The sequence below is a fragment of the Patiria miniata genome, unplaced genomic scaffold (assembly GCF_015706575.1).
Source record: "Patiria miniata isolate m_02_andy unplaced genomic scaffold, ASM1570657v1 HiC_scaffold_9, whole genome shotgun sequence".
Lineage (NCBI taxonomy): Eukaryota > Metazoa > Echinodermata > Asteroidea > Valvatida > Asterinidae > Patiria > Patiria miniata.
The window spans coordinates 752,180-766,672 of NW_024037076.1; the positions used below are offsets into that span (position 1 = coordinate 752,180).

Genomic DNA, 14,493 nt, shown 5'->3' on the forward strand with positions numbered 1-14,493 from the left:
TGCCGGTTTTTAACAGCCTGGAAATCCAAGCGATTGTTTTCAGAATGATGACTACATTCCCGCCATTTCTCACTGAAACAATGTTACACCATGTGTTCTTATTCCTCCATGGTTACACAATAACAATCTGACTTTTACTTTAAATTACTACACCTTCATGGTTCAAAGTCAGTTGCCCCAAAGGCCAGATCAAATGACCCTTACCCTTTTGTTTAGAGTAAAACAAACCAAACACCTCGACCTTAAACAAGACACTCATGAATAGAAACTACAGCCTTTTTTGTTGTCAAGAAGTTTGTAATGTTTTCTCTTGGGGGAAATGTAAGCCGTGGTTTTGTAACTCGGCCACCTGGCTTTGTTTCCGATGACGCGTGTTCGAAGGCTGTTGTGTCGGCGATTCTCCCGCCGACAATTTAGCAGTTTCCTCCCTCTACATCATACCATCTCAGCCCGCTCGTCTTGTTTATTTGCCGAGGTTATTCGGTGGGAAATGTCGTGCTGCTGAGAGGTGTGAATATTGAGTTTGTGGACATCCATCTTATCAGATATCAAATTATTTTTGAAGAGTACAAGTTTCGCCGGGTTACGGAATAATTTGGATAAATACTGCCTTGTCAGATGAGGAATTCACAACACAACGAGGGGCGAACATCATTTCACCGCCGAGTGATAAAACAAAAATAACTTTCCAGATGTGACTAGCGCTGCGCTTGGAGGAAGTGATTGTTTGTTTTCTACATCACAGAGCACTGGCATTTTAAGTTCTTTCTTTACACGCGTTAATTATCCTGTTTTATCGAGCACTTAACACTTTTGGCTAAGTCAAAAGGCCAACATTGGAAAGAGTGAGAGCAAACATCTTAAATGCTGCGATTTGGACGACTGCAAAAGCTTCAACTCGCACGATATTCTCGCGGAGAACAATCAGGCATGTTGCAGTTGGGGTTTCGACCGGCAAAATAAAATAACTTTCGCTCCAAGGAATCGGAAGCAATGATCGAGGCAGTTTTTATTCGCGACTGACGGAGTTTGGAATCCAGGGCGAGTTTTACGTATCGGTGCCGTGGGAAACCAACGGGACGACATCAGGACATTTCAGACTTTCCTTGTCGGTTATTTTGCCCGGTTACCCCGTATCCTGCAATACGGCAATCCAGCTAGGGAAACTCCTGCCTTTCCACAGACGGTGTGACACCGGCAGCATTTTGCCTTTGAGCCGGTTGGTATTATTATCATTATTATTTTGTTTAAAATATGAACGACAATAGATAGGAAAAGATGGAAAACGCGATTCTTGAGACATGAATATCTACAATTCGATAAGAAAGTTCAGAGGAAATTTCAGTAGCTACAAGAGCATGGGTATGTCGGCTACGAATGTACAACTTGGCCGTCTATATGCACGATGAAAACCACGTTAATAATTAATGACTTAATGCATAACATGACACAACAATGACCAGATGGATATTATTTATAACAAAACAAAAAACAGAACGATTTTCATGATTAAAACAACCAAAACACGACATTTGTATATGAATATAGCAAGGATGCTGTGCTAGGATGGTTCGCTTAGCAATATGTAACAACTTGAGTAAAATGTTATTAATTTGGGAAAGTGTATCATCGACACACGATCATGCGATGGTGATGCTAATGAAGTAGACTGGTTTGGTATATAGGCCTATATCTTGTGATTTCATTCTTCGCATTTTTAGTTCAGGAATGAAAAACGATGCGAACTCGTATTTTATCAGACACGCATAAGAAGAAAACGCTATATTACGAATAATGTTAAAAACAAAAAAGTGAACACTGCGAAGATTACTTTGTACAGAATCAGTTGTGTGTGTAGTTTAATATGCAAACGAATAATAAATTAATCAATGGATGAATTATTTTTGTTTTCCTTTTGATTTTGACAACAGCATCAATTGAAACAATCAGATCAAAGTCTTTTTGAAAGTGCTCTCCACCGCCGCCACAATGTCCGCAACGGCAAAGTCCGAGTCCTTAAGGACCCATCGTGATGCACGGCAGTACTGCCAGCGTCGACACCAGAAAACCATGGGGAAGTGCGCCCGTGAGGAACGGCAGAGCGACGCGCTCCTCGCACGCCAACTCCGTCACATCCAGAAATCCAGAGCCTACCGGGAGAAGGAGCTGGACCGTGAACAGGAGAAATGCTTGACGGACCTTGTGGCGATCTTTGACCGCCAGTGTCAGATAGCCACCACCAGGCTTGCTCGGAGATTGAAAGACGCACTTGGAGACAAAGAGATTGTAGAAGGATTATGGAGTAAGAAAACTGACAATGACCAACACGTTGGCAGAGCAAAACGAGATGGTTTAAAACAAGCAGGAACGCATCACTCCCTGCTTAACGGCAATGTTAGGAATTCATTTGGTAACACTTCACGAGGGTTAACACTTACTGATACACCTTCACATAGGCAACACCACAATGGCTACAAAGTACCAAATAATAGAATAACACCAGTGACTAGTTTATCTAAAGATAATCGCATCATCAGACCTGATTCACCGGTACCATGGCAACAGAGGACAAGAGCAAAGGGGCATCAGCAACTGCCAAATCTGAATCAAAATCAGTTGTTCAGAAACCAACTCAGCATCCGGGAATCTGTACTGCTCCAAGTAACCAATGGAGGCGTTGCTAGGAGACCAACATCTTGTCAGCAGAGAGCCACAAGACCAAAGACAGCCCCGGAAATAGGGGAGACATGCTGGTCATCAAACAGCCGTTGGGATGAGCTCGCTTCCCAGGTACGGTGTCCTCAACACTGCAAAGATGCTCCCGCTCACATTAGTACGGCTAGGAGTCTAAGGTGTCTGCTACATGACACCTCAGAAAGCAAGACGGCAACACCTGTCTTGGATGCGCCAGAGGATGTAAGTTTCCGTCGGCAATATATGGCATGCGTCATGTCACGTAAGCTACCAGTGAGCGGGTTACGAAGCGGGAGCTTCGCTCAACAAGATGACGTCAGAAAGAAGATGGAAGCACGGAGGAAATGTATGGAAGAATTGCGCATGACCAATAGGCAGAGGGCCAAGTCGGCTCCTGCTGGACTGGTGCGCATGTTCAGAAATGACCTTTCAGCTAACTAAAATGTAAGGACAATTTGAAAGCAGTAGGAAGATGATCGCAACACATTTGCCGAAACATTTGTTCTTTGACAGAGCGTCACAAAGGTTGTTTTTAAGTGTGATATCGACTCGTATGGAACAACAAATGTCTGGAGTGCCATTTGTTTTTAGTAATATTTGGTATTTTGCACCTAGAAAAAAGTGGTTTGATGTAACACTGATTAGCTTAACACGAAGTTACCCAGATTTTAAAGAGGTTTCTGTGAATTGAATTTAATACTTGTAAATTGTTGTAGCTTGTAAACTGGTGATGTAACTAAAGGATGTTGCATGTATTAATATAACGGGGGAAAACAGTTGTATTGTTTGAAGCGATAGTGTGGAAGAGAAAGACTGAATACATACGTGTCCCAAAAAAAATACATGTCGTAGTTTTGATCCAAAATATCTCTGTTGTTTACCAATGGAATTAAACCAAAATTTCAAATCATATAAACAAGGCATGACAAATTGTATGAAGCAAGTGTCATCGGCTTTGTGCAAGAGGCTGCGATCTAAACGACATACGAAAAAAAATACTTTCATGATGTCGATACGGCGCTGGTACAGAAGACGCGTGTTGCGGCCGACAATGAAGCTTCTGAAAGAATGCAACCAGGATCACCCTTGATATCACTGCACACCTCCTCGATCATGTTTTGCGACAAACTATCGAGGTGTGCAATGACATCGCGGATGATCCTGCATTCATTTACGGAAGCTTATGACCGCAGCACGCACCTTCCGCAACGCGTCTCCATCGTTGTATCGACATTGGAGGACACCAAGTCGAAAGTGACAGATTAGTGAGTATTTTTGTTTCATATGGCGTTTAAATCTTACCCTTTTGCCCCAAGCTGATGAAACTCGCTCCATAAAAATTGCCATGCCCTGTTTACATGATCTGAATGTTTGGTTTAATTCAACTGGTAAATAATGGAGTTATTTAGGATCAAAGTTGGACATTTTGAGTTGGATTTCTTTAACAACCAGGATGATAATTATTTGGCACGCAAACAAGAAATAGAATCAAATTGTGAATGTTAATCAAGTTTTTAAAAAGGTAACTAACAACATATTGAACACAAACAATGTAAAATCCAATGTCCAACAACTTTAATCTAATCAATCACAAAAAATGTAATTTGGCACAATGATTCTAATACTGTTTTCAATCTCGAAAAGCAATTACTTTCATGAATATTTTTAATACATTGCACTAGGCAGTGAATATTCATTTTTTTAAATATAAGTAAGGCCAAAAAAAAAGTCTCCGGTTTCTGGTATGCGCGCGCGTCGCCGTAGCCATGCGTGTCGGCAAAATGAAAAAGTTTTCTTTTCAATGAAAAATGATGTCTCAAAACCGCCAAACTCACTGGTTTGACTGGAATTCTGCTGCTGCGCAATTTCAACGTGTTTTTAGATGGGGTTATGATCGAGAATAAGCTTTATGTGGCCTCTCTGGACTCCCATATATTTGCACTAAGTTTAGTTGGGCACCATTTGCAGTCATCAGCCGACATTTGAAGCAAAAAAGTCGTGTAAAAAAAAAAAAAAGCCGCGTCGCCGCACCACTTTTTGGACAAGCTCCATACCAGAAACCGGAGACTTTTTTTGGCCTAAAGTGAATTGTACTAATTTTAGTAGCCTATACATTGTATTTATAAAATGGGCAATCAATTTGGCTGTTCAAAACTTCAAATCAAATTCGAAGAACCAACATCATCCAACTGTCATGCTGGCCAACAAAAACATTTTTGATCTTTCGATATAAAATTGTATCAACGTGTTAGAAACTGAAAACATAACAGTGAAATACAAATGAAACCAATTATTGCAAAACTCTTTTGGCAAGAAAAACAGTCCAACTGTTTGAAATATAAACCAATACTCAATGTAAATTTTTCAATTAAAAAATTAAAAAATTAAATATAGAGCACAAAAAATAATTCGAAGTTGTTGCTGAAAAAAGCAAACAAACTATGCAGCAATTTGAAACGCATAAACAACATTAACTAATCGGTGAGTTTGCATCCCTGTGTTATTTTGACTGATTACTTTTCCTTTGTCTATCAAAGAACTTCCAAGGAAGCGTAGTTCTTTCAGTGATAGAAGTTGTAAGTCCACTATACCAAAATACAAGGAGTGCGATCTTCCCCATCAGCCAGCTAATTTTAGACACACACAATCTCAACGAACACCGCAATTCTTCAGATCCAAGTATTCTGTAGTCAAACATCTCCTCGTCAATATACAGAATTTGGACTTGAAGGTATATTGTTCCATCAGTTCAGGTGAGACTTTTGATAAGTTTTTGGTGACCTAAAAATCTTTTTGTAAAACCAACAAACAAAGCAAGGGATGTCAGGTTGGCGTAGTGGTATCCTCGCCTTCCACAGCTGTTACCCAGGTTCGATTCCTGCCCGGGCCAATATGTGGACTGGGTTTTCAGTCCCTACTGTATTCCATGGGTTTTCCTCAGAATATTCGTCTGGGCTTTTCCTTCCACTTCTTTATTTTCTTCACACTGTCTTCTCTATACTGGGCCACATGGGAGACCAGTGGATTGCACTGAATGGGCTACCCAGATCAAATTATAATTAAATTAATAATAAATATAAATCTACAGCAGCAACAAAATCATGTACCAACGAACAAACATAAACATACTTACCAAAGCAACTTCAGCACCAACTTAAGGGAAGCACGGTAACAATACTACTCAAGCTTTTCATCCTCCTTAAAAATTCTAAGAAGATACATGTACACATTTCAAACTTTCTGTAGCACATCTTAGGTGCACATGATGAACACAATTTCAGTGTTTGGATAAAAGATGTCCAGTTGATTCCAGCTTATAGCACAAATAGCAACTGGCATTCAAGTTTGTCTTTGTTGGAAATGGCTGACAGTAAAGCACCTTCATAAAGAAGACAAGTATTTCTGTTTTATGATCAGACATCAGCTTTTTGCTTTGTTAAAATCGAAAGGCAAGAAAAAGACAAGCCTCATTGTTATCAGTTGGGATAATAAACTTTAACTAACAATGAATTATTGTGCTCCAAGATGTGTTGGGATTTGTTGGCGAAAGGCAATGCAATAACTGGATTTCCAGTCTGAAACATGGAAAATAAATCAATGTCAAGGAATAACGTGAACTACAAAACAACTAAACTTACTCGCCGTAGAAATGTTCTGCATAGTGCATTTGAGATACCTGATAAAATATTGTAGGTTTTCCACTGGTCAGTGGTCTTGTTCTTTGCCTTAAGTTTTCTGAAATGATTTAAAAACTTACTGTGCCCTATAGAGGCGACCTAACCGTTCTAATAAAAATATAATAAGATCAATTTTGTATCGTTAATCTACACACACAGTCATATAGTACTTTGTACTCGTAAAATTTGTCACACATAATTTTACACTACATGTACAATTTGATAATATTTCTAGAATGATACCTACCGTATCTCATATCAGTTCAATACACAAATATTGGCACATGGGGATCCCCATTGTAAAAGTGTCAAAAGTACTGAGCGAGTAGCTCCATACAAATTTGTGCAGGACTAGGTCAGAGATCTGTTGCCCACAGCTTGTCGCGTTGGCTGTCCAGTCTCACATGCATTAGACTTGTTAAAGTGCTCCTGTAGCTTTCTCATTTCTATAAAATCTGTGCTTGGATGGTAGATGGCAGTGTGTGCAGACCACACGCATGAGAGCCCGGAAGGGGGCGGGGCTCCCCTGACGCCCCCCCCCCATAAAAAAAAAATCCCCCCTCTCTCTCCCCCCCTTCCTCAGCAAAAACCATAAGCATCCATATTGTATGTATTTGTTTGTTTTTTTAGTGGTGTGCCCCCTGGCTGGTACTATTCCCTCCTCCCCCCACTCCCCCAATGGTTGGAGTCTGACACTTAGAGAGTCGTACTCTCTTACATGTATTAAGGATCTTTGTGACCCGGGGGGGGGGGGGGGGGGGGGGGGGGGGGGGGGGGGGGTGGGGGGGGGACTTGTGCATGCAGTTGCCAAACAAGGGCAGATCCACAGTGGTATACTGCTAGGTTGGGGGGGGGGGGGTGTGAAGGATTCTCTCAAGTGAAAAATGGTCTTTTGGTCTGCACTCCCCTAGATTGGCCAATGCCAAATAGGACTCACCAAATTTTCTGACCTAATTCTCTACTCATAGATAAAAAGTTACTGTGAAAAACTGACTGCCTATTTCATTTCACCTATTCACATCCTACCGAACACACGATTAACGTTATGGTAGTATTTACAATGTACATGTATATGATGATGTGCTTCAATAAATCCATCCATGCATCTTCAATAAGTTATGTCATAAATATTACTAAAATATATGAAGACCCACGAATATAGAGTGGGCTGGAAGTCATGCATTTTGTGTATGGTTAAAAACTCTATGAAATGTCCTACACATAAAAATTGCACACACATCACATTGCCATAATAACAAAGTTAAATCTACTTAATAAATATATTAAAATAAATATTTTACAGAATCTAGCAGACAAATTAACAAAAATAAAACATAAATACGCTCTTAAACACTGTATGTGAATATAGAAATATATATAAATAAATAAATGAATAAATATGGCAGGATTCAAACAATCCGGGTTATACGCCAAAGTTGGATTTTGATAAAACTCCGAGAGACGGTGAGACAGTAACAACTGCCAAGCAGACCTGTTCACTACAGGGTGTCTTTGTGACTGATGACATTCTAGAAGGATTTTGGGTTTTCAACATCAAATATCATTTTTAAGATTGCAAATGAATTTCGGGAAAGGAAGTTATTCTTCTTCATGACAACTGCGTAAAATTGCCAGATGTTACGATGTGAGAAAATCAGCAAATGAATGTACTTGTTATTCACTTGATAATGGCCAAGTCCAGTTTGAAATTGCGTTATGAGGGTTCCCAATGGCAAGAGAACTCACACCATTTTTGAGATTGAATCAACTTAACGATTGCAATATCATGATTATGAATCTAAAGCAGCAACAGGTTAAAAGTACTGGTATATAAAACAGATCTAAGAACTTACATACAAGACACAGCATGCAGACTTGAGGAGATGACCTCTCCTCCTTTTCCATCCTCACCTCGTCTTTAAGACTCACTTCTCCATCAGTGAAGACAGCAGATCAATGGGCAATGGGAAGATGATTGTCGAGTTTCTCTCTGCTGAGATGGTGTTGAGGGTCTGCAGATAGCGGAGCTGGAGGGCGTTAGGTGACTCGGCCATGATGTCCGCTGCTTCCTTGAGAGCCCGGGAGGCGTTCTGCTCACCCTCCGCAGCTATCACCTAATGAATGACAAGCATAATCACCATCAGTGGCATAGCAAGGAGATGAGGGGGGGATGGAAACCCCACCCATGGCCAAAAATTGAAAAAAATGGTGGGGGCAGGAGGGGGGTACAGCAATGCATCTAGTGAACACACTCGCCCACTTGTGCACTATATGCGGATGTGGTTCTAATCATCAACACAGTCGCCAAGCAAATTTTTTGAGGGGGGTATTGGTAAACCCCACCCCCTCCCCCTAAAGCATAATTTCTCGCTTTGCTATTGAGTGCCATGAACAGAAGACAACATTTCATCATTAACAACCGTTGACAGATGCATAAGCACCCTGTTTTGCAAGCGGCACGAAGTACACATGATTAATCATATTTTGAATGCGTATGTGCACAAAGCTATTGTCTAGACTTGGTGTGAGCTACAAGCTACAATAAATGAAACTCTACTCAAACTTAACGCCTGTTGCTAATACTGAGAGCCAGAATCATACCTCAAATGACATTTTAGCTTATAACATGTTTTACACTAATCAAAGGTTTCCATTTTGCATTTTGGGTGCTTAGTAGCCACATCATTCTGGAGTTATAGGGACAATGACTAAGGCCGCATCCAAATTACTCGGCTACGACTTACAATTGAAGCCCCTTCCCACAGACCTGTGTGTTAGTGCCAGCCGCAGCCACAGCCTTACCTTAGCACGAGCCTCCCTTGAAGCCTCAGCCTCAGCAGCCATTGCACGCTGCAACATCAGAGGCAACCTCACATCCTTACTGAAAACGAAAAAGAAAACAACTTCAACTTTGTTCATCATGACTGTAAAACAAAGAGTTCAATAACAGCATTTGGCCTTATTTCTCTCCGAGCTAATTGAAGATTTTCAAATTGGCACTGAAACTGAGAGCCTCTGTGCTATTTTGTTGTTGAGAGGAAAAAGAAAAGGTTCTCAATGTCACACTATGGCTTAGCACCAAAAAACTAGGTATCAATTTCAAGTGGAAATTTGTCTCTCAAAATGAAGAAAACCTGCTCACATTTCAACTCTCTCCACTTTGACGCCCCACGGATCCGTTGCCTCATCCAAGACCGACTGCATGTGACTACTGATGGACTCTCGGGAACTCAAGACCTCTGCAAGGGTCTTAGTCCCCAAGACGTTACGCAGAGTCGTCGCAGACAGAAGCTCGGTAGAACGTTTGAAGTTCTCCACGTTGACGATGGACATGGTGGGATTCTGGACTCGGAAGTAGACCACTGCATCCACGGTAACGGTCACGCTGTCTTTAGACAGAATCTACAAAGACACATAGAAAAGTATGGGGAAACTCAGGCTAATGTTGAATTAAGTGACTATGAATTCATTGAATGTGAAACAGTTTAATGTCATCAGGCATGCAACTGGGAACTAAGAAAAAAAATGAGGACATTCCAAACAAACAAGACTTTGTCCAGTGTTTTTCAATTTGAAATGGCTTCATGAGAAGTAAACAACAAGGAAATCAGTGGGTCTGAGGTAAAAGTTGCATGCCATGTGTAAATTAAGACATTTTATTTCTCGAAAGGATTCCTCAAAAGTCCCCTAGATAGGCACTGTAGCTCGCAAGCCTGAAGAAACCTGTAAGAAGACCATGAGAAAAACTTACGGGAAAATCAAGAAGAATATCCTGGGTAAAAGCCAAAGGAATCAAATTGCGACTGAAAATCAACCAATCCACATGTGGTCCGGACAGGAATCGAACCCGGGCCATATAGCAGTGGAATTATAGGCAAGGAAAGAACCACTATGCACCAACCCGACTCCCATAATTATAATTAGAATTGGGATGTTGTCGATCCATCAAGTTCATTCACAAGTGCACTCACAATTAACAGTGGATGAGTATAAGAACAAAGGAATCCCATTGTCAATTTTTGTTTGAATAACTTGTGTGTTGAATTGGGACAGGAGGACTTGCAAGTGATCACATGCAGGCATTTGTGATGGACTCAACTCATTCCCTGAGAATGATTAGAGTCGTCCTTACCTCCTGAGGCGGTACATCAAAGGATAACGTCCTGAGATCTACCACTCTGAACTCATCGATGCATGGCAAGATGAAGAACAATCCAGGGCCTTTAGCTCCTCCAGGGAGAAGACGTCCTGCGCGGAAGATGATTGCTCGCTCGTACTCTTGCACTGTCTAAGCCAAGAAAATGATACAAGAGACCCCAAAATAAGAAATGCTTGCAATTCAGTTACGATGCTTTTAAATTGGTGTCTTTTTTCAAGCTCAGCTCTGTAAAATATCCCGGCATTTTAAAATCATTCAACTTTTCATTGGTTGCTGAAAAACCAATGGTTTGCAATACCATTACCAGTCATCTGTGGCACGTTATATTATGGTCACGTAAAAGTTCAATCTAAATCGATCGAGTTATGTACATTTAAGACTGAGGGGGATTACTTGTAAGAGCCTAAGAGGAGGGGGGATGAGGGGAGGTGTTCTATTGAAAAGAAAGTCTATGACATGTGAGCAGAATCAGCAGATCAGCAATTAATCATAAAAAACAAGACTTCATCTGGACCTCCAGATTCTGACCATTCAGTGGGTGCCTACTTTCAGGTCCTCCATTAATCCGTGGTTGTCTCACAAAAAAAGTGTCAGCAAAATTGACCAATCAACAGCTAGGGGTAGCGCGAGATTGTGGAAATTCTGGGACTTACTCTGAAGACAAAGCAGAGCGACACTGGCACGGTGAGACAGCACAAGATGAATGAACAGGCAAAGAGGATGTAGTAGCACACGCCCATACTCGAGTCATCGCCTCAAGACAATAGCAAAAAATACACACATTACAAGAAGCTGTATGCTGAAAAAGGGGCGGGGCTAGACGGGGATATTAGAGGATGGCAAAATCCAACCATTTGAAATCAATTAGAATGTCATTACTGAGCCTAGATAAACAAGAACACCTTATCATGAATGGATACAGGTAATTCTTGATTTTTAGATTTTGACGCAGTACCCTACATTACATTCAATTAGTTGAATTAGCTGTTCATGCAGACTAGCAGTTACTTATATCTCAGTAGTTCGAATTACACAGACGCTTGTCTTTAATGACTTGAGTGTTTCAGCTTCATTTGAAGCCTTAATTATAACACCAAATTCTCAGGAAATTATCCAGTGATGATCCAGCAAGACTCGTAGTCATGACAACTATATCCCGCTTCAGTGCACAATGTGTGAACTGGAGCTTCAAAGATTGCATCGCCTACACCTCTATACAGAGACAGGTGATCTGAGTGCAAGCAGCGCCCATCTGGCTGAAGGTAACATCCCTCCACGTATTTGCATTCATAATGTTTCCCAGTCGATATTTAATGCGCCAGACACATTACATGCCTAACTTCCTTTTTGGCTTCTACAGAATTGAGAAGGGCTGTGGCTTATCAGGTGTGCAGTAATTGTGATAGCCAATGGCAAAAGGCCTAGCCTTAGCCAATATAGACAGGTGAGCTCGAGCCAGAGCCACCTATCGATAGAACCCCTTTACAACACATTATTTGCATAATTATATCCAGGGTAAAGGAAGAAAAATTTGCCATATCTAGCCCCCCCCCCCAAAAAAAAATATAAAAATATAAAAATTAAACACCTATATAAAGTAGTGTACATTTTCACAACAATCCTTACAGCAAGAGTTTTACTTTAATAATTTTTAAAATGTGGGGTTTTTTTTGGGGGGGGGAGGCGGTTGGCAAATTACTAAGGCTAGAAAAGTATATATGTGTCAATATAATCTTCATGAATATTAATCATACCATAATGAGATAGAAAAAAATGTATAAACACAGAAAACATGTGTGATGTGAAGAAGATTTAATATTATCTACGTTGTTTTTTTTATTTTAATTTTACAAGAAATGTCATTTTGTCTTACCACCGTCTTCCGTTGGTTCTCCAGTAAGCCGCAATGGACGGTCTCCAGCCATGTTTAATGCCTCAACTCAGTCTATTTACCTCAACTTCAAGAGTCCAATTTACGGTCCCCTGATAACTAAAATTATGAAACAACTAAATTTTTCAATTTAAATAGGCATGACATATTATTAATTGAACAAATTCCATTCAATACATAGTAATTAAATTGAAATTATAAAGGAAACTGAAAAATAAAAAGGTATAACTATAAGCTGATTTCAAAAATTATCAAAAAAAATTATTGTTACTGTAAATGATATCGTCATAATTTATGGCCGATATGAATTATAAATATTCTGTGCAAAATTTAAATTTAAATCAAATTGCATGAATAAACTGACAGACATGACAGACATAAAAACAATGTAGAGTTCTACCTCCATGACAAAATTCAACAAATATTGAAACACATTAAAATTCAAACTGAATTAGAAACAAACAAAAAGATTTGAACCGTTTCACTGTGTAAATTGAGAAACTGATAAGATTAATAAGCTCAAGTCTTGAGGACGCAAAATAGAATAAACAAACCATATCGCACAAATTCTCATCATCTTGCAGTTGCACATATCGTCAAACACTTTATTTGTAATTGTATCATCTCATGCCTCATGGCGTGAAAGAAGCATAACTTCCCGAAGCGAAAATTGCATTACTAAGTTTATTAATAGTAAGCCTATAGTAATTGACCTACTCTATTCCTTCCTCCGTTTCTAACCCGAACAGGACGGGAGGTTCTAAAAACAGATCGACAATTCCATGCATAAACACGTACATGTACTGCGTAAGACAGTGCAACTTTAGGAGCAGTCTATTATGTGCGTGCACAGCGCACTGCATAAAACAAGGAATGTGTCAAAACGTTCTTCAAATCCCCGATTTTCATATACATTATTCATTTTGTAACTCACAGAATCAGTGCAGAGGTTGCACAGTAAACCCTTTTGTAATAATCTTGCAACTCACCGGCAAATATTTCCTCCCTACATCATAATATCGATGGTAAAATTAAGAGGCAAAAGTAAGAAAGATCGGACGTCATTCGCCATGTTTATCTTCTTAAAAATTCTCCTTCTTTTTCTGTCTCGCTGGTCCTCGTGCGATATCATCGCGTGAATTGGTACGGAGATTGATCGGTAACCAGTCAGTCTTGGCATTGATTCAGCATGTCAAGAAAAAACGTCTGCTCTGCAAATTAATTATTCAAAAATCTACTTGTCCGCAGATTTCATTGGACCGTGAAATAGGATTCAATGCGCGCAACACTTTGACGTTTACTAAAAGTTAAAGGGGCGTGTCTAGCAATTTAATCCGTCCAATCAAATTTCCTGGAGAACTTCCCGCCCACGTGAAAACGTAAACGAAAGCACGTGTTCACGTACGTGCATGGATATGCTAAGTACACTCTTTTGCATGTACGCTGCAAAGTCGGGGGGGGGGGGATTATTGTATAAATGCTACTCAAATTTTAAAGTCGTTTGCGATTAAAAAACAAAAAACCAAGATATTAAAGCCCAACTAGCTAAGCAAAATACAAACGCGTAGAAATACGTTACCATAGGGTACTTTAATGTTTATTCTTGATTATTAATAAATATTTTCGGAACTTAAAAAAAAAAAATGTCCTAACAAGTGTCAAAATTAAAACACAACGTGGTCAAATTTTTCTTTCAGAAAATTGTCATTAATCATCAAGTAGATCTGTTCCTGGCATTATGATGCATCAAAGAAATAATAGGAACAGGGATATTTTACAAAACTACAAAACACTGCCAAATGAAATCGTGTGGTAAAATTTAACATAAATAAAATCATGTGGAAACTATTTTCATGTTTTCTATGTTCTGATCATCTGAGGTCAAATAAAATATCAAATTGGTTTGATACGAATATGCAAAGCTTGAAAAGACAAAAAAATACAAGCTGTTAAACCGTACTGGATGGGTTTGCCGTAATTAGTGACGTAAGAACGGAAAGTTATTTCTAAATGTTTGTATTGTACCCAATTATTACTTCACTTACACTATCATGTTTCGAATGATTGTGTGA

General features: G+C 39.7%; 2 protein-coding genes across 3 annotated transcripts; one reads left to right on the top strand and one right to left on the bottom strand.

The window, feature by feature from the left end:
• The first annotated feature begins 126 nt into the window (after nucleotides 1-126).
• On the top strand, nucleotides 127-4,395 carry LOC119720164. Its single transcript, XM_038189727.1, has 2 exons — nucleotides 127-1,219; nucleotides 1,932-4,395. The coding sequence occupies exon 2, from the start codon at nucleotides 1,990-1,992 to the stop codon at nucleotides 3,133-3,135; it is 1,146 nt and encodes a 381-aa protein (XP_038045655.1). The 5' UTR covers nucleotides 127-1,219; nucleotides 1,932-1,989; the 3' UTR covers nucleotides 3,136-4,395.
• Nucleotides 4,396-7,580: 3,185 nt separating this feature from the next.
• Nucleotides 7,581-13,940, bottom strand: LOC119721068 (mechanosensory protein 2-like). 2 transcript variants are annotated; one of them, XM_038190953.1, is made up of 7 exons: nucleotides 13,411-13,940; nucleotides 12,404-12,520; nucleotides 11,184-11,284; nucleotides 10,504-10,659; nucleotides 9,514-9,773; nucleotides 9,174-9,252; nucleotides 7,581-8,485 (listed from the first exon to the last, which is right to left on the bottom strand). In XM_038190953.1, the coding sequence occupies exons 2-7, from the start codon at nucleotides 12,453-12,455 to the stop codon at nucleotides 8,297-8,299; spliced, it is 837 nt and encodes a 278-aa protein (XP_038046881.1). In that variant the 5' UTR covers nucleotides 12,456-12,520; nucleotides 13,411-13,940; the 3' UTR covers nucleotides 7,581-8,296. The 2 variants fall into 2 exon arrangements, with proteins under 2 accessions (XP_038046881.1, XP_038046882.1); XM_038190954.1 differs by having other exon boundaries at nucleotides 8,297-8,485; nucleotides 12,404-12,513.
• Nucleotides 13,941-14,493: the final 553 nt, after the last annotated feature.

Bases quoted from the DNA above. Each gene is read 5' to 3' on its own strand.
- LOC119720164 (XM_038189727.1), top strand. From the start codon at position 1,990: ATGTCCGCAACGGCAAAGTCCGAGTCCTTAAGGACCCATCGTGATGCA.
- LOC119721068 (XM_038190953.1), bottom strand. From the start codon at position 12,455: ATGGCTGGAGACCGTCCATTGCGGCTTACTGGAGAACCAACGGAAGAC. The intron at 11,285-12,403 runs GTAAGACAAAAT...TATTGTCTTGAG, and splicing joins AGAACCAACGGAAGACGGTG to GCGATGACTCGAGTATGGGC. The intron at 9,253-9,513 runs GTGAGCAGGTTT...TTTCGTTTTCAG, and splicing joins AAAGTGGAGAGAGTTGAAAT to TAAGGATGTGAGGTTGCCTC.